General features: G+C 39.3%; 1 protein-coding gene across 1 annotated transcript; it reads right to left on the reverse strand.

Annotated features, from left to right (window-relative positions):
* Nucleotides 1-1,349: 1,349 nt before the first annotated feature.
* Nucleotides 1,350-17,682, reverse strand: LOC107789750 (26S proteasome non-ATPase regulatory subunit 2 homolog A). Its single transcript, XM_075256642.1, has 25 exons — nt 17,333-17,682; nt 16,181-16,281; nt 9,876-9,996; nt 9,739-9,798; nt 9,438-9,505; nt 9,093-9,135; nt 8,251-8,316; nt 8,040-8,078; nt 7,878-7,960; nt 6,805-6,919; nt 6,582-6,656; nt 6,014-6,172; nt 5,437-5,544; nt 5,211-5,315; nt 4,990-5,130; nt 4,807-4,911; nt 4,414-4,635; nt 4,088-4,201; nt 3,791-4,006; nt 3,554-3,613; nt 3,366-3,479; nt 3,180-3,265; nt 2,721-2,829; nt 2,388-2,566; nt 1,350-1,914 (listed from the first exon to the last, which is right to left on the reverse strand). The coding sequence occupies exons 1-25, from the start codon at nt 17,462-17,464 to the stop codon at nt 1,839-1,841; spliced, it is 2,697 nt and encodes an 898-aa protein (XP_075112743.1). The 5' UTR covers nt 17,465-17,682; the 3' UTR covers nt 1,350-1,838.
* Nucleotides 17,683-24,565: the final 6,883 nt, after the last annotated feature.

Below are 24,565 nucleotides of genomic sequence, written 5' to 3' on the forward strand. Positions count from 1 at the left end.
TGGTGTTAGTATTTTTTTAACTTAGAATATTTTAATAACTCCAACCTTAAACCAAAAAGTAAAGACTTTCTTGATAAAATTATCTCCCATGATCAATTATAAATTACAATTTGAATAGGAAAAAATGACATTAACCTTCATGTTTCCAATATCCTGTAAAACGGACATATAACTAAAATGATATTTGTAATTAGGGGTGTTCATAAAAATCCGAAAAACCGAATCAAACCGAAAACCAAATCAAATCAAACCGATCAAAAAAATCGATACTTTTTTATTTGGTTTTGGTTTTAATTAAAAAAAAATCGAACCAAACCGAATATAGGAGTAGCTATTTTAAATTTATTATTACACCTATATATATATATATATATACTTTTATACAAAGTTTAAAAAATTTATAGTAAATATTAATCGTTTGCACTTTTAGTACAGTTCTTCCCTTTACATTCTAGTTTAATTGGTAGTTTTCTTTTGTTAAGTGTAAGAATCTATTTCATGTTAAAAATAATATATTTAAATTGAGTTCTTAAATTATTCATCGCTATTTGATTCAATTATCATCAATATATCTTGGTAAATAATAGATTTTTCAAAGGGCAATTGATTTAATAGTGTTACGTTGAAAATATGGTCGCCGAAATGTGTGTTTGGTAGTGTATGTCTTATATTTAAAAAAAACCGACAAATAACCGAAAAAACCGAAAAACTGACATAAACCAAATCGAGAAAAAACCGACTTAATTGGTTTGGTTTGGTTCTAATATTTGAAAAATCGACTTAATTGGTTTGGTTTCTTTTAGAGAAAAATCGATCCAAACCGAATCATGAACACCCCTATTTGTAATGCACCATAAACCCAATGCTCCAAATAACCCCACCCCGACCCCCTCTTTTCCAGTTGCTCCAAACAAAAACAAAAAAAGGGCCAGCCCAATGCATTAAGCTCCGGAAAAGAGCCGGACCACAAAGGTCTATTGTACACAGTCTTACCTTGTATTTCTGCAAGAGGCTATTTCCACAGCTCGAACCCGTGACCTCTTGGTCACCATAACAGCAAGTTCATAAGTTACGCCAAAGCTCCCTTCCAGGTACTCCAAACAATTCAGTATAATATAAATTTCGCAATCAACATTGCCAGAGTAATAATTAACCCCATAATTTCCGAAAACTGATAAGAAAGTCCAGCTAAAAAAGATGAGTAACTCCTTGGGATTTTTTTTTTTTTTTTTTTTGATAAGGTGAGTAACTCCTTGGTTTAAGAATAGAAACTTCAACTCCATAAATCAAAAGCCGTAAGAATACTACGCAAGACGCAAGGCTAAGCTCCAGTGAAATAAGAGGAGGTATGTGCCAAAGAAAATTATATCGAAAGCAAAGTATAGGATCTGCACTTCAATTTCGGTGACCAGCGGCTGTTAAAAACAATGGGACAAGAGGGCAGGATATAACAGGTACAAATATGCTACTAGTAAAAAACATTTTCTTGCGCTAGCTAAGCTCCTTCATATAGTAAGATTTGGCCAATGTTATACCTCTAAAAGCCCGTGATTATCCGAGAGGAGTCATTTTGCTTTCCTTTTAGACTAAAAAGGGAGTACAAATTAGAATCTTGCAACAATCCAGTACTCAATTCTCTTCTTTCGAACATTTCTATGTAAAGGTAGATCTGGTAACCTCGTTAGCCACGATGAACTCAGCACATGGACTAATCTTGAAGCAGGCAACCTGAGCTAAATAAATGGGTCTTTGTCTTCGTCATCGTCCCCAGACATTCATCTCACGGACAAGTATACTGGCCCAATTAAATCTTCTAGTGAACTCATTTCGTACCATGACTAGTGGTCATCCCTATACTCGGGATTCTCCTTCAAGATGACAAAGCCTTCAAGAATGGGCGAGATTGGAATGTACCTGCATTAACAAGAAATGTGAGTAGATGGGACTAGTTATAATGACGGGAAAAGTGTGTGGTCCCTCAGTTATTGAGGTTCCAATTTTGGGACTCATGATATTCGTTTGAGCATTAGCATATGTTTTGCTAAGTGGAGCTTGTATTAGTACTTTTAAAGTAAGCAATACAGGTTTAGAAATTGCCACCGAATATATAAGGAAAAATACTATAATAAGCCACTAAAAATAGCATATCACAGTTACATTACATGTTCATCCGATAAAAATTGATCAGATTGAGCATGACTCTAGTGGTGTCTAGTTTGGTAAGATGAAATGTTCATAGCCAGAAATTATGGTAAAAAAGAAAATTGTCAAATAATTGAGACAAAGGTGCACTTTTCCCTTGTAGAAATTACCCTAAAAATAGTGACGAAATGGATCAACAACCGTGCAATAATATAAATAGCAAGTTCAAGGGGGAAGGACAATACTTTTCTGTAGCAAGCTCAGCTCGATCCCCAGCAGCAAGGAGAACTGGGGTTGAGTGTGTCTGGAAACCCGTAATCGTCTTCGGTCGTCCAGCCTGACCAATAACATCAACAGCTTGACCAACTCGGACAGGCACTGACAAGGGTTTCAAATTCTCATCCACAGTCATCAGCATCCTTGGCTGCAAAGAAGAAGCAAACATATGAATGATTAAAAAGAAAACAGAAGGGCGGCCGCAGGAGGGGGGCGCTAAAACACAGAAGAGAAACCAACCAACAGTCACCAAAAGGGACAAAAGTAGAGGGAGGGAAAGGCTAGTTCAAGAGATAGCAAACCTGCATCGCCAGTGTCAGAAAGTAAAGCACATAGTGGTATTTCCCCAAAATAATGGCCTTCATATCAAGACATACATGCAGCAGTGTTACGAGTCCAGCCAGTGCAGTCCTGGAACAGTTCAAAATTTAAGAGGCAACAACAGATTGAGGGTTTGAAGGATCAGAAAGGCTAGCTCGTGAAGCACCGGTTCAATTATACATGTCAATTTTGATAGGAGGTTTAAGATAACAAATATGCCAAACACTTCAAAAGAAACAAGGATATAACAGATCCTTTAACGGCAGTCCTCTGTTTATCTGCAATTATTCACTTGATCCTCTTTCCGAAAACCCTTACTAGATAGGTAAAAGACATATATTTCAACTAAAAAATATCAGTTAGTAAAATGAGCCTCCAAGGGACTTGCATAAGAAAATGCTTCTCGTGAGACAAAATAGTTTATAGAAGAGAAAACTTACGGAGATAACAAAAATCGTTCAGAGTGATATGGTGAAAGAGTTATCAAGCCCTTTCCCAAATGGACAAGACCTTGGGCGATCCGCACCTGCAGAAGTAGCAAATGCCAATGATTAGAGTAAGCGGGTTAGTAAACACAAGATATGGACTAGTCACCAGAGAATAACTGATAATTATTTATTTCTTACACAGAAAAGAAGGTTGGCTTCTTTGTAATAGTAACTGGACAGGTTACGAAGCATGCCAGCTATTCGAGCATTGTTTGTTCCGGCACCTATCAATCCCAATGAAATGACAGCAGCCTGTAGAATTTAGAGAAGTTTTCAGATTTAACAATCTAATAGCCGCACAAATAACTACACTCGTCCAAAATTACCATTGCTACTTCAGTGTCTGAATCATGACTAAGCCTGCTCAGTGTGTCCATGACATTGACCTGTCCAAGACAGCATAATATGTTACCAAGAGATACAAGCAGAAGAAAAGGAAAAACAGGCCTGCCACGACTAGTCAATAAAAGAGGTAAAAAAAAAATATTAACACAACCAAAGGAAGTAAAAGAAAAAGTATGGAAATAGAAATCAATGATATGGATACTTTTGAGAAAACATACCTTTGGATTTGATATGCAGAGGAGGGCAAGAGCCAATGGAACTGCTCTTCTAATATTTTGTTCTCCATACTGCAAAAGATGTTCTAGGGAGCGTATTGTCATTTCAAGCCCCAATTCTTCAGACATTGCTACCATTGCAATACCAAGGACAGCTGGTCCCTGATAGGTTTCACCCTTTTCAAGATGTTGGGCACATTGACCAAGAAAGTGTTGGACCTAGAATAGAATAGCAGTCAGCAATTGCAATTATCCTAACCAGAATCGCTTAATAGTGAAAGGAGAAGAAACTTGCATTACCTTGAGTACGTTGCCTGTCCCAGCATAGGCACAAGAAAGCAGGGTCATATCACAATGCTTTCTGATCTTCTCATGGAAAGTTTTCGAAACTTCAGCTGTAGCTTCGACGCTTTCCTATAAGACATGACAGAGGAATACCAAATCAAAATAAGTTGTTCTACAATCCAAAAGTGTTGAATGAATATAGATGAATATGAATATCTAGGCTATAGTGATACAAAACGCTAATCTGCACTGGTGTCAAGGGACAAGAATTGCAGGTAATTCAGATTTTCTTCAACCTTTACGGAAAGTCGGAAACTAAGGCCCGTAACTTTTTCAGTTACCTGCTTCCCAAGGTATAAAAGACCAAGACCCAGAGGCAAGAGACGGGCAAGGGGCTCTCCCAATTCGGACTCACTTCGCTCCATCAATGCAAATATGATTGCCTGAGCAATCTCTTCATTACATGAACCCACGTACACCAAGCCCAATGATATTGCAGCAAATGCAATGACATCAAGGGACGCCTTATTATCTCCAAGTATGGGAGTCAATATACTTCTGATCTGAAAAACAGCAAGCACTCAATTGTAATATTCCTGTATATCCAAACCGATCTTCTAGAGCTCCTCCAAAGACAAGGTAGAATTTTGTAAACTAATGGATGGACTAAAGGACAGAGCTCAAAGTTTATTCTTGTCTAGCCAAATCCAAAAATAAAAACATAGGAACTTTACCTGCTCATTCTGAGCACCTGCATAAGCAAGACCCAGGCCCATTATAGCACCTATTCTAATTGAAGGATCATCTTTGTCTACATATTCAGCAAGAAGTGCCAATGCCTGCACAGAGAATCGAGTGAAATCTCAGGATATGAAAATTTGCAACACAAATTAGTACAAACATCAGAGAAAGCTTACTGGATCACAATCATTCTTGATGCCACAGTTTACAATTCCAACTCCTAATAGTGCACCAGCAATGACATGGGTATCAGTACTATGGAAATACTTATCAAGTTGTGCAAGCCCAGAATCAACATCCCAAAGCAGGATCATTCCCTAAATATGGGAAAGATCAATCAATAGCTGCAGATAGGTAATCAACAAGGAGAATCGAATGAATTAGTAAAATTACATACCAGACTTGCTGCAGCACTAGCCTTGCCATGTTCTTTATTTTTGAAAAGCCAGCTGGTAGAGGAACCACCACTTGTGGCCTCTGATGGTACCGTCATCAACTTATCCTGCAGCAAAACAAAATTAGAGTTATTTACAGCATACAGATACATAACAAGCTACACAAATACAAACATATATCTATATGTGTGTCACTGTGAATGAAAAATACAACCTGACTCATTTTACCTGACCAAAGCCAGCATTAACAAATGCATTGACAAATGTAGCAGCCAAATTTTGTCTAGCCGAATCGACACTTGCTCCCGCACTAGCTCGGCCATCAAGCAAATGTGGCTAACAAATCGAAACAAGATGTGATTTAGTGAAAATTTACACAAAAGCTTTTTCTTTGTGATAATAACAAATAAACATAAAGATAAATTTCTCCGGATGAAACGACCAAGCATCCAAAACAGATTTTTTGGTTGAATGGTTTTTTATATTTCTTTGAATGGTGAAGAAAGGGGCAAAAGAAAACTGGGGTAAACTACTCCCCAAATTACTTAAGAAGATAAGATAAGGATGGGAAAAAGGGATAAAATAAAGTAAAAAGAAGATAATTTTAAAGAAATGAGCATATTGATCGATAAATAATAACTAAACTGAAACTGCATGCTGGCAAAACAATGCAAGAATGACATGAGATACTATTCTTGCAGGACAAAAAAGCAGGAGACGGGGCCAGTAACATATACCTGCAGCACAATGTCAACAGTATATGCAAATCAAGCATGGTAAGAAGGTCTTATTTAGAAGTGTTAACCTTGTATATGTCATCAGGGGTTTTGGGTTCCATGACCTCAATATCACGAGCAAGTGCAAGATAGCCTTCACTTAATTTCGTATTGTTAATAATTTCCTGCAATCCTTCTCTCTCTTCATCACCCGCACACATCTCTTTATCAAGGTCAAACGTTTGACCCTGCGATTCAAAATCGCCAAATTAGCATCTTGGATCTATTACTAACATTAAACAATGTTGACAAGCCATAAAGCCGCCTGTAAATAACTCAACAGTTTTTTGTTTGTCTGCTCTATATACCTGAGAAGCCATATACCTGGCAAGGAATATAATGCACAAGAGAGATTACAGGGAAATAAAAGAAATAAGGGAGTGATAGTTCATGTATCATTCTCTGATAAGTAGTTCATTGATCATTTCACCAATAATATCTCATGAACAGTAGCGGAAAAGCACTGCTATAAAACCTCAGAGATCAAGAATCTGAATTAGAGGTATTCTTCACCCCCTAACCAAAAAGGAGAAACAGGAATTCTACATGCTGGTATTTTCTGATAAAACAAAATAGCACACACAACGGAGAACTTACATGGCGAGCAAGGATGTAACAGAACTGCTTCTTCCGTAGAAGATCATCACATGACGTAAAAACTTGCTTTATAGACTGCAAGAAAAGATGCAAATCAGAACAATTACAAGTACTCAGATTTAAAATTTTACAATCTAAAAGATCAACTGGTGTCTGACAGAAATACTTCACAATATATTGAAAAATGCAAAAGAATTAGCTAGTAATAGTAAGCAGCGCAGACCTGCATGTTGTCTAGGGCTAATGCAGTCACAAGTGCTAGAGGATACTCCTCAAATTTCATGTATATAGTGTATGCAATATCAAGAACCAACATGTCATCAGGTCCAGGAAGGTATCTGTAAGACAGGAAAAGACATGAGTGCTGAAGCAGAGGTCGTAGACAGAGAAAATCAGATGGAAGAAAGATTGAGATAGAAAGACAAAGACAAAGAAAGTACCACTCCAGTAATTGAAGGCACAAGCACTTTAGCTTGCCTTCTACTACATGGTACAAAGCAACAAATTGAGCTTAGATGGGGAAAAGGAGACTGGAACTCTCAGTAGCTCCAGCAAGACTTGGAAACAGCATACACCATTAATCAGACAACAAAAGTATTATTTCAAACTTTCACATCCACACCGCTATCTATTACTATAAGAAGATTGGCTGTTAAGGGATACTAGGAGGGCTATCTCATGTCTATTCAGAGGATATGCCTTTAAAACAATTTTCAAACTCAGCCAACCAATTACTAGCTATCATGACTAACCCCGGAATGAACTCACTTCCAATTGCAAGGTTTTGGAAACTCAGTAGACACTTTGACATGGATCAGCCATTTTCTAGAAAACAGCTAGTCCACTATGGCACACAAGCAAGAAAACAACCTTACATAGAAAAACAAGAAAGCTCTTGCATGGGAATTCCTTATTTTTCAAGTTCAAATCTAACGAATCTGCTCCCCTCAACAATGTAACAACAGATAAGATAATGTATATGCATATTCAAGATGCTCACAAGGAGTATATAAACCTCTCTGGGTTTACATTAGCTTAGTGATAAATGAAAAATGCTTGAGAAGCAAAATATCAGAATTTTTTATTTAACCTGTTAGTCATAACTCATGAGCTGAAGTCAACATCAAATATTCTGGTTTGGAAACAAAACACCGATAAGGTAGAGGAAAAAAGAAGAGAAAAACATATAGAGTGGCATACAAAAGCTCCTTCAGAACAAATCCTAAACCAAAATTATCCAAGGGATTCAGATAATTCAAAAGGGAACAACCACAACCATGCCCAGAGCCGACTTACTTTGCAAAACTGGTGAGGTAGGCACATGTCCTTTTACAGTTGCTGCTATCCACATGCTCCACCAAGAGATCAAGGTCTTCAACCTAAAATTATGCAAAGATATTTCTTACTGATGTGCATACTATAAAATGATGCATAGTATACAAGGAAAGAAAACGGTACCTCGATTAATAGATCCACAGCATCAGGTTCGGCATTATGCTGCATTGAAAATAAAATTTCAATTGGATCATTCAGACAGAAAAAAAGGGTAGATAAATAAAGAGAGATCTATGTATCTGCTCAGGAGCACGGGGTATAGTAGCAACCTCCTACATTCTATCCTGCAACTTGTCACAATTGACAATATAAAATCATAGATGAATCGTGATACCTTCATGTTGAAAGAAACTATTTGTTGCACAAGCTCCATAAGATCGTCAATTGGGGCCTCTTCACTCTGAAAAAACACATATAGAGAGCATAAATATAAGGAGGATAATGAAAACTGATTTACGTCAGACTCATAGACATGATTTAAAAGTAAAAATGCATGCCTCGCGGCAGGCCGCAGGAGCTCTTTTTTTTCTTACCCAAATTCCCAAAAAAAAAAAAAAGGATTAGCCCAAGCCACAATGTTAAAGAAATACCTACCTCAGAGGAAATCTATATATTAACTTTTGCAGGTAAAGAAAACCAGGATTTGAGAAAACACTAGATGCAATAGTAAATACTCCTTGTATACAGACGCGTTCTTTCCCTTCTTTTAATGAAAATTCTTACTTTATCCAAAAAATAGTAAACATAACTCCATCTGTTTCATTCTATAAAATCATGTTTGATTGTTCAAGGACTTAAGATGCTAATTTGACTCATACTTCATCCAAAAAAAGATACTAATTCGGCTCATATAAAATAGTAGTGATGGTCGAGAGAATATTACAATAGTGATCACAGAGAGAGAAAACTCACATCAAGTTAAAGTGTGAATAGTTTAATGAATCTAAATTCATGAAAGTTGTGAATTGAAATGATGTCAAACATTTGGAACATCCCAAACGGAAAGAGTGCCAAATAAATTGGATCAGATGGATTGGCAAGTAATGCTGATCCAAAAAAAATATAAGAAAATTGAGTACAACAAATTCCCCAATAAACAGCACTACTGCATGAAATGCAGAGACAGCTACATTCTGCTCACACTTTACAAGAACCTCGAGATGAAGAAATACTAACCTGCCGTTTTGCATACTCTTGTCCAATTTCTCCCGCCAAGTTCCTGTCACGAACAGTCAGCATTAACCAGCAACATCCATATACAAATACAGGAGGAAATTGATTTTTTTGCCAGATTACAGGTGAAAATGAATATGGCAGAAATCAGGTATGATAACATGTAGTCTCATATGCATCAAGTAATATGTAAAACAACTAATATCTTATCATTGCAATAAAATACCATAAAAAACATTTTCATGCAACATCAGATACTAAATACATCTGTATTACAGTCTGCAGCAGCATTGGTATAATTTACTACATATTTTAGTATAGCTGAAGTACAAGGAAACATATTCTTACCTAACATATTCATGTCCCCAGGAACCAATGTCACCTTCAGATCCCAACAGTCTATACTTCAAGCTCTCCTGTAAGAACCAAAGGAAATTAACAACACACATCATAGCTCATTAAGTCCTGGAAACAGCCTCTCTGCCCCTCGGGTAGGGGTAAAGGTCTGCGTACATACTATCCTCCCCAGACCTCACCTGTGGGATTATACTGGGATGTTGTTGTTGTTGTTGTTGTTGTATCATAGCTCATTAAGATGCTTAAGCTCGTAAACAGAATAAATAGAATATCAAAGAATAATAGAACATACCCTTTCTCCTTCAGCAGACATAGTCAAAGCCAGAACAGACAGTATATCTGCCAGAAGTTTCTGCATGCAGGGAAGTTAAAACATGTGAATTGGTATATTCTAATTTCATCAGAGAATTGCAGGGCAGAAGTCACTACCTTCATATCAGAATCCGGCATTTTCTCATAAAATTCCTTTAGTGTTCCATAATGAGGACGCAAGAACTTTAGTGGTTTTGGGACCGATGTCATGGAGCTTGTAGCAGTACGAATTTCCTGCCTGCAATAAAGCAAAGATGAGTAAGCAAAAAAAAAAAAATCCTAGTTTTCTCGGTAATTGTAAACATCATCAACAACTTCTCGACTATGTTGAACAGACTCTCCAAAATGTTGTCACTCGTGTCGGATCCTCCAAAAGTAAAGGATCTGAGACGCACTAGGCGACATTTCCGGAGAGTCCGAGCAACACAACTTTTGGATATTGAAAAACTTAAATTGTCATGTCATTCCTCTTATAGCATTTTACACATCTTAACTACTGGACCTTCTATTGTTGAAATACCATAATGCCTAAGCATTATGACTTTCGAATTATAATGATATACTACAACGACTATAGCAGAACTTTTCTCTCTCTTCTCTCTCCTACACGCCTTTCTCTCTCTCTTCGATTAGTCTAACGGTAACCTCTCTACCGGCAAATCTCCGGCGCCGGCACTCGTCCAGGTAAACCAGGTAAGCACTCGCCCCTCTCTTTCTCTCTCCCCGTGTTTCTCTCTTCTTCCCCTTTCTTTTAACCCTAGCAATAGCTAGGTCGGCGACCGTCGCCCCACCGGCGCCATCTCGTCTTTCTTCTTCTTTTCCGGCTCCAATCAAAACACCCTTCTCTGTGCTTCCCTTTCTTCAAACCTTTCCTCGTCGCACCACTGTTTCTCGGATCGGCACTGTTTTCCGGCGAATCCGTACCGGTGACAGTCCCGCACTCCTCTCTTTTTCTTGGTCCCGTGGTTTGTTGTGTGTGTTTCAGGGAGCACTTTTGGTGGCTGTTTGGTGACGGGGTGGGAGGTGCACGGGCAAGCGTAGCAGAGCAGGCTATTTGGCAGTCACAAGGGCTAGACGTCGGGTTCCAAATCACCCAGGTTCTATTCGCGGGAATTGTTGCGGCTGCCCAGGCAAGCGCGAGGCATGCGGGCAAGTAGAGCGAAGCATCACCGGCTAGTGTGTGCAAAGGTTGGCGGGAGTTGGAAGGACGCACGACAGATTTCCGTGACCTCGGGTGCATCAAGTCATATTTCCAGGTTCTTTCCATCGGGAGTTGGTACCTCCCGCTTTCTTGTCTCTTTCTTTATGTTAGTTAAATTGTGGCTATTTAGTTAGCATCACTTTAAGCATAGTATTAGAATACTTGTAGTTGCAACCGGTTATTTTCTAGTTTGGGTTTGTGTTAGTGTTTTCCGGAGTTTGTCGTAGGTATAGTGGTTGTGGTCTGGGATGATAGAGTAAGGTCATGTCCTCGAGGGGTGCCGGGGGTGAGAAGGGGGTGGGGAGGGGGTCAGTGGTTGGGAAGAGAGGAAAGGAGGGTATGAGGAAAGAGGGAGCTTGTAGATTGAGGATCGGGTCGTGGAACATAGGCACGCTGACGGGTAAGTCTATTGAGTTGGCAAAGATTCTCCAGAAGAGAAAGTTTAATATAGCTTGTGTCCAGGAGACTAGTTGGGCAAGGTCGAAGGCGAGGAATGCGGACGGGTATAAGTTGTGGTACTCTGGAGTCGTGAGGGGTAAGAATGGAGTGGGTATCTTGGTAGATAGGGATCTTAAAGAGTCTGTGGTTGAGGTTAGGCGAGTGAATGATAGGCTAATGTTTATTAAGTTGGTGATTGGTGAGTGCACCCTCAATGTAGTTAGCGCTTACGCGCCGCAAGCGGGCTTGGATGAGGAGGTTAAGATGCGCTTTTGGGAGGGCTTGGACGAGATTGTGCGTAGTATTCCACCTACTGAAAGGTTATTTATTGGAGGGGATTTTAATGGCTATATTGGGTCGGTTGCCGGTAGTTATGGCGAGGTGCATGGTGGCTTTGGTCTTGGGGATAGGAACGGAGGAGGTACTTCGCTATTAGACTTCGCTAAGGCTTTCGAGCTGGTGATTACGAACTTGACTTTTCCGAGACTCAGATCGATTACCTTCTCCTCAGAAGGTGTGATAGAGGGTTGTGCAAGGATTGCAAGGTTATCCCGGGAGAGACCCTCGCGACTCAGCATAGGCTCTTAGTGGTGGACATCGGCATTATGATGAAGAGGAAGAAGAGGTATGCCCATGGCCGACCGAGGATTAGATAGGGAGCTTTAACCAAGGATAAAGCCCAGGAGTCGGAGGGGAGGTTATCCGCTATGGGAGCTTGGAGGAGTAGTGAAGACGCGAGCACTATGTGGTCAACGACGGCGAACTATGTGAGGGAGGTGGCGAGAGAGGTGCTAGGTATATCAAAGGGTTTTTCTGGCAAGCACCAAGGCGACTGGTGGTGGAATGACATAGTCCAAGGTAAAGTGGAGGCGAAGAAGGTAGCGTACGCGAAGTTGGCAGGGAGCACAAGCGAGGAGGAGAGGAGAGCGAATAAAGAGAGGTACAAAGTGGCTAGGAAGGAGGCAAAGCTGGTGGTCACGGAGGCTAAGAATGCAGCGTTTAGTCGTTTATACGAGGAATTGGGGGAGAAAGGCGGGGACAGGAACCTCGGCATTTGGACCAAGTAAGGTGCATCAAAGACGAAGATGGTAGAGTATTGATGGGAGAGCCCCAGATTAAGCAAAGATGGAACACGTACTTCTATGGTCTTCTAAATGAGGAGGGGGACCGGGATATAGCGCTAGGGGACTTGGGGCATTCGGAGAGTCTCCGAGATTTTAGGTACTGCAGGCGCATTAAGGTGGAGGAGGTCGTGGGGGCTTTGCGTAAGATGAGTAGGGGTAGAGCGACCAGGCCAGATGAAATTCCGGTTGAGTTTTGGAAGTGTGTGGGTAGAGCAGGATTGGAGTGGCTGACTAGGTTGTTCAATGTAATTTTTAGGACGAAAAGGATGCCGGAGGAATGGAGGTCGAGTACAGTGGTACCGTTGTACAAGAACAAAGGTGATATCCAGCGTTGTAACAATTATAGGGGTATCAAGTTACTTAGCCATACCATGAAAGTCTGGGAGAGGGTGGTGGAGATGAGGATGAGGAAGACGACGTCTATATCCAACAATCAGTTTGGGTTCATGTCGGGTCGTTCCACTACGGAAGCTATCCACCTTATTAGGAGGTTGGTGGAACAGTACAGGGATAAGAAAAAGGATCTGAACATGGTGTTTATTGACTTGGAGAAAGCGTATGACAAGGTTCCTAGGGAGGTGCTCTGGAGATGTCTTGAGGCAAAGGGCGTGTCGGTAGCCTATATAAGAGCGATCAAGGACATGTATGATGGAGCTAAAACTAAGGTTAGGACTGTGGGAAGCGACTCGAAGCATTTCCCGGTTGTTATGGGATTACACCAAGGCTCTGCGCTTAGCCCGTTCTTATTTGCCTTGGTGATGGAGACACCATATTCAAGGGGATGTGTCATGGTGTATGTTATTTGCTGATGACATAGTTCTAATTGATGAGACGAGGGTCGGTGTTAACGAGAGATTGGAGGTCTGGAGACAGACTCTCGAGTCTAAGGGTTTCAAATTGAGCAGGTCTAAGACAGAGTACCTGGAATGCAAGTTTAGCGCTGAGTCGAGGAAAGTAGGCAGGGACGTGAGGCTTGGATCACAAGTCATCCCCAAGAGAGATAGCTTCAAGTACCTTAGGTCAATGATTCAGGGGGACGAAGAGATCGACGAGGACGTCACTCACCGTATAGGGGCGGGCTGGATGAAATGGAGGCTTGTATCTGGAGTCTTGTGTGACAAGAAAGTGCCACGACCGATACTCAAAGGTAAGTTCTATAGAGTTGTGGTTAGACCAGCCATGTTATATGGGGCAGAGTGTTGGCCGGTTAAGAACTCCCATATCCAGAGGATGAAGGTAGCAGAGATGCGGATGGTGAGGTGGATGTGCGGACACACTAGGATCGACAAGATTAGGAATGAAGATATTCGGAAGAAGGTGGGTGTGGCCCTTGTGGATGACAAGATGTGGGAAGTGAGGCTCAGATGGTTCGGGCACGTGTAGAGGAGAAGCCTTGATGCCCTGGTGAGGAGGTGTGAGTGGTTGGCCGTGGTGGGTACGAGAAGAGGTAGAGGGAGGCCTAAGAATTATTGGGGAGAGGTGATCAGGCAGGACATAGTACGACTGCAGATTTCCGAGGACATGACCCTTGATAGGAAGGTCTGGAGGTCAAGCATTAGGGTTGTAGGTTAGGGGGTAGTAGAGCTTTCCTTACTTCATACCGGGGGTGAGGCGGGGTTGGATTAGGGTTGATCTTAGATGGCTTGCAGTTTATGTTGAATCCACAATATCTTTGTTGTTTATCTTAGCCCCGGACTTTAGATTATGGTTACTGTTATTGCATGTCATTCATCTTTTGGTTGTTATGCTTCTGTTACTATTACGGTTTCTAATGGAGTTACTAATGAATTGTCTTTTCTTGTTTTTTATTTCCGTCTTTCTAAGCCGAGGGTCTATCGAAAACAGCCTCTCTGCCCTATCGGGGTAGGGGTAAGGTCTGCGTACACAATACCCTCCCAGACCCCACTTTGTGGGATTTTACTGGGTAGTTGTTGTTGTTGTACTATACCGACTATACATTAATTTTTTCTTTAATAGATAGATTGACTATACATTATTTTGTGAATATATTGACTATATATATCATAAAAGTCCATCTTCTTAGTCTCCATCTCAATTTCAACTGTGTGATAGAAGGAAAGAAGCAGTATTTTCCAAAATGCAACACCCAAATACACACAAAGTGATAAGTATGCCTCGTAGGCTGAATTTAAGACCGGCAATCGTTCAGATACACACTTGACCATTGACTGCAAGTTATAATCCATCAATGTTTTTAGTGCTAGCAAAATGGATAAATATTCAAATATCCACCCGACCCGCCCAGTATAAAATGGGTTGGATAATTGATTTAAATCGGGTGAAATATGGATCATATACATATTATCCGCTGGAAAAATGGATATTTGATGGGTCAAAATGGGTTTCAGAATCCCCCAACCAGTCAAACTCGTCAAAGATTAGAAAGTTCTTCACTGCCTCTGCTGCCATTTTATAGCGCAAAAAAAGGCTTTGTAACATTGTTGCTGATAAAATATTGAAGTTTCTGACATCCTTTGCTACACTTCGGTAATTTTTTTTTATTTTTTTCTTTTTCAAGGAGGTAGTTTATTACTTTCTGCACATGCACTTGAAGGCGTGAGAAGACATGACAATTCCCCCTGAAAAGATAATTTAACCCAATGTGTGTGCGAAATTTGTGCTTTTAAAGGATTTTGAGGATATTTCTCATTTAAAAAAAATTCAGTCATAAAATATGCATGATTTTCTTACAGAAGTACAAATATCAAATAAGGTTTTTGCTGCTTACGTGATTGAGCTCCTTGAAGAAATTTGATGGTACTTCCTTCTAACTTATCTTAAAAAGAATTGCCTAGTGTATATTGTATCTCTTGAATAGATTAGCACCTTTTCTATATGTTGGAACTGGACTATGTTTGCTGAAAATGGTGTTGGATAATATGGATACCCGTATTAGCAGTCACTCAACTTATTTTTTATCCGTGTGAAATATGAGTGGATGGAATAATTTACCCATTTTTGTCTAACCCATTTTTAACCCGCCCATTTGCTAGCTCTAAATGTTTTATAGAGACTTTCAAAGAAAAGTTGCAGCTCTTGTATTTATGATAACGTAGTAATGACACACTTGTTCTAATCATAGGTGTACTTGGAGCATATCCTAGAGATTCGTACGAAAAAATTTAAGGAACGATCTTCATCTCAAAAAAGAAAAAGAACCAAGGGACCATCTCCCACCTACTACTGCTCTTGCAAATAAAGCTCTCAATTATTATGATTGTGTATTGATGACATGTGTGTTCTAATTGTAGGTATACTTGGCACATTTCATTGGAGATTCCTAAACAACCAGACTGAAGGACCCTCTCACCGGCTATTACTGTTCTTGCAAAGAAAGCACAATAAAGAACTAAATGAAAGTATTAACAGTCAGTTCCCTCATTCACGCAAGTGATTGCTGTCCCAAGAGTTCCTTCAAATACAGTTAAGATCTTCAGAACTTCTAACATAACTGAAATCCACAATAATCCTGAGATTCTATGCTACAAAATAGCTTCATAAACGCACTGCTTAAGCCAATAAACACTTAACTATATTATGTCAGTCCATTAGAAGTGAACCAAAAATTCGGATCACTATCACCTAAGCATTAAAGTGTATTAAATGAAACTTTAGTATTAAACAAAGGGAAGAAAAACCTCATGCTCTCCAGGGCAACCTTCTGAAGTCCGGGATCTGCATCCTGAACTCTCTCCACATATAGTTCCAATTGCTGCTTCAAAGCCAAATCTTCCTCCGACTAAACCAAATATCGTAAAACAATAAATAAGGAAAAAAATAAAAGACGCAAAGATACATAACTAAAAGTGATGACAAAGAGTCATCTATGTAAGATATTGAACTTCGTTTAGACCAATTTTGATTGTCCCTATTTCTATTAAACTAACATGCCTATCTAAAAGTAAGAAAATACTACTTCCTCCGTCCCCAAAAGCATCTCGGATTTAGAGTCAATTTTTTCTCAAACATTGTTCCTTATAGGTGATACCAACTAGAAGACTAATGCGTAATAGAAGATTCTTAGTATATTAGAGATATAACCAGTACAGTATATTAAACATCTGCAGAATACTCTCTGAAGAAAGGAGTACTGAAATATTATAAACCCAAACAGAACATTTATGATATTAAAAATTCATATAGCCAACCCCAACTAGCTTGGGATTGACACGTTGTAATCAGTGCCTCGTTGGTTTATGTTTTGAGCAACGGCTTCAATGGAGCCCACAAAATTTTTCAACAAATATTAGATTCTCAACCAATAATTTAAAAGGTACTATCTGTTTTATGCTAAGAACTTTTTTTATTTCTGATGGTGGTGTTTGTCCAGCTTGTGCGCACCTCAACTATCCTATTAGGTACCTGCTAACTCTCACCGGCACAAGTACCACGTAACCCTGCCACCAAGGCTCAGGCAGAAGGGAAGTTAAAGGTTGAGCCCATAAAATTCAAATGTTGAATCCGCCTCATGTTGTTGTTGCTGTTTTAGTACAGTTCCTTAAACTTTTTTCAAAAATTTATATAGCTAAAACTACGTACAAGACTCTAAAATCACCATTTTTATAATTAAACTGTTTAGACAATGTTGGGAAAAAAATATCGTAACTGCTTGACTCATCAAATAGTGTGCAAAATAAGACATGAAAAATAATGCATTAATTAAAAGCACCTTGAAAAACTTTCATCCTTTTTTTTCCTATTTCCTTTTTCTCTTCTTGCATAACTCAATGAGTAATGACTTTTCAATATTGTATAAGAACAATATCGGATTTATCTTAATTGATACTTACTAGATCTTCGTCTTTCTTGTCATCCTTCTTCTTTGGATCCTTTGAGGGAACCTTCACCGTCGCCTCTTCTCCGGTGTGTTTTCCGGCGCCGGCGCTAGTACCGGTACTGTTCGGATCCGGAGTTTTTGACATTCTGCTAAAACCCTAGGAAGTAAATTGATCGAGAAGAACAGTGAAGAGATGAGTAGCTAGCTATTCAAGTAAAATGAGCATAAACAGGAAAAATCTTACGTTTAAGCCCTAAATATGAAAAAACCAAAGCTTCTTTTTTTATTTAAGTGCTAAGGCTTTTCTTTTTCACCAAGCAAAGGATTTTTTAATTTAATTCTCTGTGTTTTAACAAATGAACTTTAAAAAAAAAAAATCAATAAACTAAAATAAGTTAGCTTTTCTTCGTCGATAATACATAAAGACCCTCAACTTATCCCGAATTATTAAACTGCACACTAAACTTTACAAGGACTCTTACCTTCACTTGATCTTAGCCAAAAGGCCGAAAAAGGTATCGTTTTCTCTCAGTGCATGTTAGCTTTGTGCGCCATCCATGGGGAAGAGAATTCGAAATCCTTCGATGAACGCATTAATGGCACATGAATCAAATGAGTATGGTCTTCCACAACAAAAGAAGAAGGGATACCAAGCCAAATTAGTTGTAGAACCAAGTCGCGAATTGGGGGAAACAACATCCATTGAAATTGATGAAATAATAGAAACGGATATTGATGAAATGGTAGAAACTCCACCACAATTAGACTTGAAGGAGATGATACAGGCATCGAGTAGTAAAGGCAGGATGCCGGGGCTGATGAAGTGGAAGCAGAAGCTGAGAAGGAAACGATGACATCAATTTGGGACAATTGGCATCTCGAAGGTATCTAATGCAGGTTTCAAATTGGAATTTGTTTCACCTACTGTAATTGCTGAATCACCTGTTTGTGAAATTTTCATAGAGGACATTAGTTATGAAATAAAGTATTAGAAGAATGCTATTGTTTGTCATGTGCTGGGGGCTCATCCTCCCTTCTCAATTTTGAATGGGTACATACAGAGATTATAGGGAAAGCTTGGAATTAATAAGGTGTCAATGATGAAGAATGGAATCGTTTTAGGGCGATTTGATTATGTGAATGGGAAGAATGAAGCAATACAAGGGGGATTTATCATTTTGACAATAAGTCTTTCATTGTGAAGGCTTGGAATTCGGATATGAAATTCATAAGGGGGAACTCTACATTGTTCCAATATGGGTACAGCTTCCATGGTTGGACTTCAAGTATTGCAGTCCAAAAGGACTTAGTAAGATTGGTAGTTTAATTGAAAAACCATTAATGGTGGACCAAAATACTGAAGAAGGTAGGTCTGAATTTTGCAAGGTTATTAATTGAAGTAGAGGTGGATACTAAATTGTCTGACAATGTATTTTTTAGGAATGAAAAGGAATATTGATTGAGTAGAAAATTAGTTATGATTGAAAGCCAATACTATGCAAATGTTGCCACAAGTATGGACACACTGAGGAAGATTGTAGAAATAAGAAAGGGACACAAGCTCCTGTACAACATAAAGAGCAAGAAACAAGCAAAATGGTGGAGACACACAGAGAAATGTGGAAGAAGGCTAAGGTTCAAGTATTGAAGGGACCTAATGGGCAAGGGGAACATAGTAAGAGCAAGAAAGGATGGGTAACACCGCAGAATACAAGCAAACAAACTAGGAGGCAGCAGCAACAAGGACGTTGCAGCAAAACTCATTTCAAGCTTTAGATAAGGCATAACAAAGCATACAAATACATAACAGCCCAATTAAAAATGGGGGAGGTAAGAATATACCTCTCTCTGAAAATGGATAATATGATGAGTTGGAATATTAGGGGATTGAATACCCTTAACAAGCAAAAGGAGGTAAGGCTCCTATGCAGTAGAGAAAATGTAGGATTAGCAGGTTTACTTGAAACAAAAATAAAGATGAAAAATATTAAAAGAGTGGCAAATAATATGTCTGGAGGATGAAAATACATAACTAATCTTGACTACCATTATAATGGTAGAGTATGGATAACTTGGAGACCAGACTACTTCCAAGTAAATAGAGTAAGTGGTACAACTGAAGTACTTACTTGCCAAGTTCATAGTATCACTCTCCAGAAGAAATTCTTACTAACCATGGTGTATACTCACAACACCAGGGAGAAAAGGAGAATTTTGTGGAGTTATATGGAGAATGTAGGCAGGGGGAACCAAAGACCTTGGGTGATAATAGGAGACTTCAATGCAGTATTGAATATTGATGACAGAGTATGAGGGAATCCAGTTAGCTTAGCAGAGGTGGTGGATTTTCAAGAACGTGTGGAAGTATGTGGATAGATAGAATTGCATCATCAGGGAAGCAGATATAGATGGAATGATAAGCAATGAGATAATAGGGTGTTTTCCAAAATTGATTAGGTATTTGTTAACAATGAATGGTTGAATAAGATGCTAGATTTCAATGCCACTTTCTTAGCAAAGGAATTAGTAACCATAGTCCAGTGAAGCTAGTACAACTCAGCACACCCGGGAGAGCAAGAAGGCCTTTACTCACAACCCACATTAACCAACAATTCATCCTGGGTAACCCAATAACCTCCAAAACTCCTCTATTGGTACATGCATGCCATATCTTCTACTCCCGACCCATCTACGCTCAGAGCAAACTTGCATGGATGATGTAGGACAAGAACTTACTCGGATGGGTGATGGCCTAGTGAGTAATTCCCTTGAATCTTCAAGATTAAGGCAAGGATTGATGAACAAAGTACTTGGAGATTCCTCATCTCTCTCCGGAGCACTTCATTCTCTTTAAAACATCAGCTGGAACCTTCTAAAATAATGCCCAAAGTCATTTTATAAAATGGGGTCGGATAAAATTTTCCCAAACTTAAGCCTATAAAACCGGGTCTGCGATCACAGACCGGACCGCAAAATGAATATGTGATCCGCAAAGGGGACCGCAAAAACGGTCGCAAAAATATGCAGGTCTGGATAGGTATGCGATCGTTATGCAGCCCGCAGAACAGTTATGCGGTCGCATAACGTGCCGCGAAATCTCCCTCTGAAAATCTTCATGCTGAATCTGCAATGAAGTATGCAGCCCGTGAAATGATTATGAGGTCGCATAACTGACCGCAAAATATAATTTTGGCTTGGGTTCTATTGCATTCTATGGACGATCTGTGGTCCACGAAGAGGTTCTGCGGTCGCATAGTTGACCACAGAAACACCGTGTTCTGCAAAAATTATTCTTTCTACAATCCTCAAACACATAGCCTACCACGGCACTACGAAACCCCGGGTTCTAGGTAAAATTTTACGGGGACTTACATCTTCACCCGCTTAGGATCATTCGTCCCCGAATGAGGGTCAAAATCCACCATCAGCATCCAATGTGACTCAGCTCTTACTTCATACACCAGCAGTCCCAAATTTTGACTAACTCCCTAAATTTTAAAAAAATTTACGAGAGTCTCCCCTGTAATTGGGCCTATCCACTTGTCAGAGAATCCCAGAAACCAGTTCTAACAGCATAATCATAACACAACGATGTAATACAACATGGAAACAACACCGACCACAATATCATAAACATTATATTACCAAAAAGGGGCATCCTTAACATAAATTGTACAAGGGAAACATAATTTATAGAAAGTAGGTTCTTAATATTTTCATAGAACATAACTACATGATTATTCAAACAAATGAGGATATTTCTTCTTCATCTCTTCCTAGGCCTCCCAGGTGGCCTCTTCAACCTGTTGGTTTCTCCATAACACTTTCACGGAGGCAATCTCCTTATTTCTCAACTTTTGAACCTGCCTATCAAGAATGGCAATCAGAATCTCCTCGTAAGTCAATTCTTAATTGACCTCGATAGTCTCAACCGAAACAATGAGCGTCGGGTCTCTGGCTAACTTCTTTAACATAGAAACATGAAACACTGGGTGCATTACGGACATCTTCGGTGGCAGCTCAAGCTTGTAAGCCAGCTGACCAATCCGCTGAATGATTCTTTACAGCCCGATATACCTGGGTTTAGTTTCCCTTTCCTCCCAAACAGCATTATGCCTTCATGGGGGAAACCTTCAAGAATACCCAATCATCCTTTTTGAACTCCAAATCCATGCGACACACATCCGAATAGGATTTCTAATGACTCTAAGCAGTTTTCAACCTTTCCTTAATGATCTTAACCCTCTCCATAGCCTGATGCATGAGGTCTGGCCCTATCAACTCTGATTTCCCAATCTCGAACCACCCAATGGGAGATCTACATCTCCTACCATATAGATCCTCTAATAGTGCCATCTGCATGTTAGCATGGTAACTCTTGTTGTAGGCAAATTTCATGGGCGACAGATGATCTTCCCAGCTACCCTTGAAGTCAAGAACACAAGTGCGCAACATATCCTCGAGCGTCTGAATAGTCCGCTCTGCCTGCCCGTCAGTCTGTGGATGAGAGGTTGTACTAAGATTCTCATGAGTACCCAAACCTTGCTGAAATTTCTTCCAAATTAGGCGTGAGCTATGCCCCTTGATCTGAGATAATGGAAACTGGAGTGCCATGCAACCTAACTATTTCCTTGATATACAATTGAGCATACTATTTCGATGTGTTGGTAGCCTTAGTAGGTAAAAAATGTGATGATTTCATGAGTCAATCCACAATTACCCAAATCGAGTCAAAAGTCCATATTGATCGTCTCCCACTTCCACATTGGAATTTCTATGTTCTGTGCCAACCCACCAGGCGTTTGATGTTCGACCTTTATTTGTTGACAATTTGGACATCTTGCCACAAAGTCTACTACATTCCTCTTCATATCATTCCACCATTAGAATTCCTTAAGATCATGGTACATCTTTGTAGACCCTGGGTGCACAAAATACCTGGAATTGTGAGCCTTGGTCATGATTCTCTCCCGGAAACCATCTACATTTGGAATACATAATCGCCCTTGGTACCTTAGTGTACCATCATCCATGCCAAGAGAAAAGTCCATGATCTTATGTTTATGAATCCCCTCCTTCGACTGTACCAACAATGGATCATCATATTACTTCTCCTTGATTTCCACAACAAGCAATGATTAAGCCCTATTTTACAAAATTACCCCTCCTTTTTCACTAGAGTTCGCAAGACGAACTCCAAAATTAGCTAAATGATAAACTTCCTCGGTCAACAACCTTTGATATGCCTCCAAGTAGGGGTGTTCATAAAAATCCAAAAAACCGAAAACCAAATCAAACAGACCAAAGATATCGATACTTTTTGATTTGGTTTGGTTTTGGTTTTGAAATTTAAAAACCGATTAAATTTGGTTTGGTTTTGATTTTAATTTTAAAAAACCGAACCAAACCGAATATAGGAGTAGCTATTTTAAATTTAGAATTACACCTATATATATGTATACTTTTATATAAAGTTTCAAAATTTTTATTAGTAAATGTTAATCGTCTGCACTTTTAGTGCAGTTCTTTACCTTTACATTCTAGTTTGATTGATAGTTTTCTTTTGTTAAGTGTAAGAATCTATTTTATGTTAAAATAATATATTTTTAATTGAGTCCTTAAATTATTCATCACTATTTGATTTAATTATCATCAATATATCTTGGTAAATAATAGATTTCTCAAAGGGCAATTGATTTGATAATGTTACGTTAAAAATGTGATCGCCGAAATATGTGTTTGGTAGTGTATTTTCTTACATTTAAGGAAAAAACCGACAAATAATCGAAAAAACCCGAAAACCCTACATAAATCAAATCGTGAAAAACCCGACTTAATTGGTTTGGTTTGGTTCTAATATTTGAAAAATTGACTTATTTGGTTTGTTTTCTTTTTAGGGAAAAACCGATTCAAACCAAACCATGAATACCCTTACCTCCAAGTGATCCAAACTATCCATAGATTTTAACCTTCCTCGAATGATATAAAATATTAATGTCATCGTCTTTGAGTAACTCAAGCCACCTTCTTTGCCTCAGATTTAATTCCTTCTGCTTCAAAATATATTGAAGGCTCTTATTGTCCGTGAATATACCCACATGGACCCCATACAAATAATGACGCCAAATCTTAACTGCAAACACCACCATCGCGAGTTCTAAGTCATGTATTGGATAATTCTTCTCATGATTCTTGAGTTGCCTCGAAGTATAAGCGATCACCTTTCCATTTGCATCAATAAACATCCAAGTCCGGTCATTGAATCATCACAATACACCACGACCCATCTGTACCCTCTGGTAAGGTCAACAACGACACCATAGTCAATCTTGATTTCAACTCTTAGAAGCTCCTTTCATATTTGACAATTGGAATTTATCCGCCTTCTGTGTCAATTTAGTCAATGTAGAGGCAAGATTAGAGAACCCCCACCATAAATTTCTTGCAATACCCAGCTAAGTCTAAGAAACTGCGAATCTCTATTGGAGTTGTAGGTCTAGGACGATTCTTCACAGCTGCGATCTTTTGAGGATCAATCTTGGTTCCTTAACTGGAGACGACATGACCCAAGAATGTGATAGATTCAAGCCAAAATTGACACTTCAAAAACTTCGCATACAACATGTGTTGATGTAAAGTCTGCAGAATTGCTCTGAGATGATCGACATGGTTCTCTCGACTTCGTGAATATATAAGAATGTCATCAATGAACACTATCACTAGGGAGTCGAGAAAAGGCTTGAAGAGTCGATTCATAAGATCCATGAAAGCTGCCGGGGCATTTGTTAGCCCAAAAGACAACACTAGAAACTCAAGATGCCCATACCGGGTCCTGAAAGTTGTTTTCAAAATATTCTGCTCCTTGATCTTCAATTGGTGATACCCCGACCTTAAATCAATTTTGGAGAAATACTTAGCACCCCGCAATTGGTCAAACAAGTCATCTATCATTGGAAGTGGGAACTTATTCTTGATCATGACATTGTTGAGCTACCGATAGTCAATACACATTCTCAGTGACCCATCTTTCTTTCTTACAAAGAGAACCAATACGCCTCAAGGCGACACACTCGGCCGGATAAAACCCTTCTATAACAAATCCTTCAATTGTTCTTTTAGTTCCTTCAATTTTGCGGGTGCCATTCTGTAGGGTGGAATGGATATAGGTTGCGTGCCTGGCATCACATCAATCCTAAAATCAATCTCCCTGTCTGGTAGAATTCCGGGGAGCTCATCAGGAAAGACC

Source organism: Nicotiana tabacum, chromosome 1 (assembly GCF_000715075.1).
Source record: "Nicotiana tabacum cultivar K326 chromosome 1, ASM71507v2, whole genome shotgun sequence".
Lineage (NCBI taxonomy): Eukaryota > Viridiplantae > Streptophyta > Magnoliopsida > Solanales > Solanaceae > Nicotiana > Nicotiana tabacum.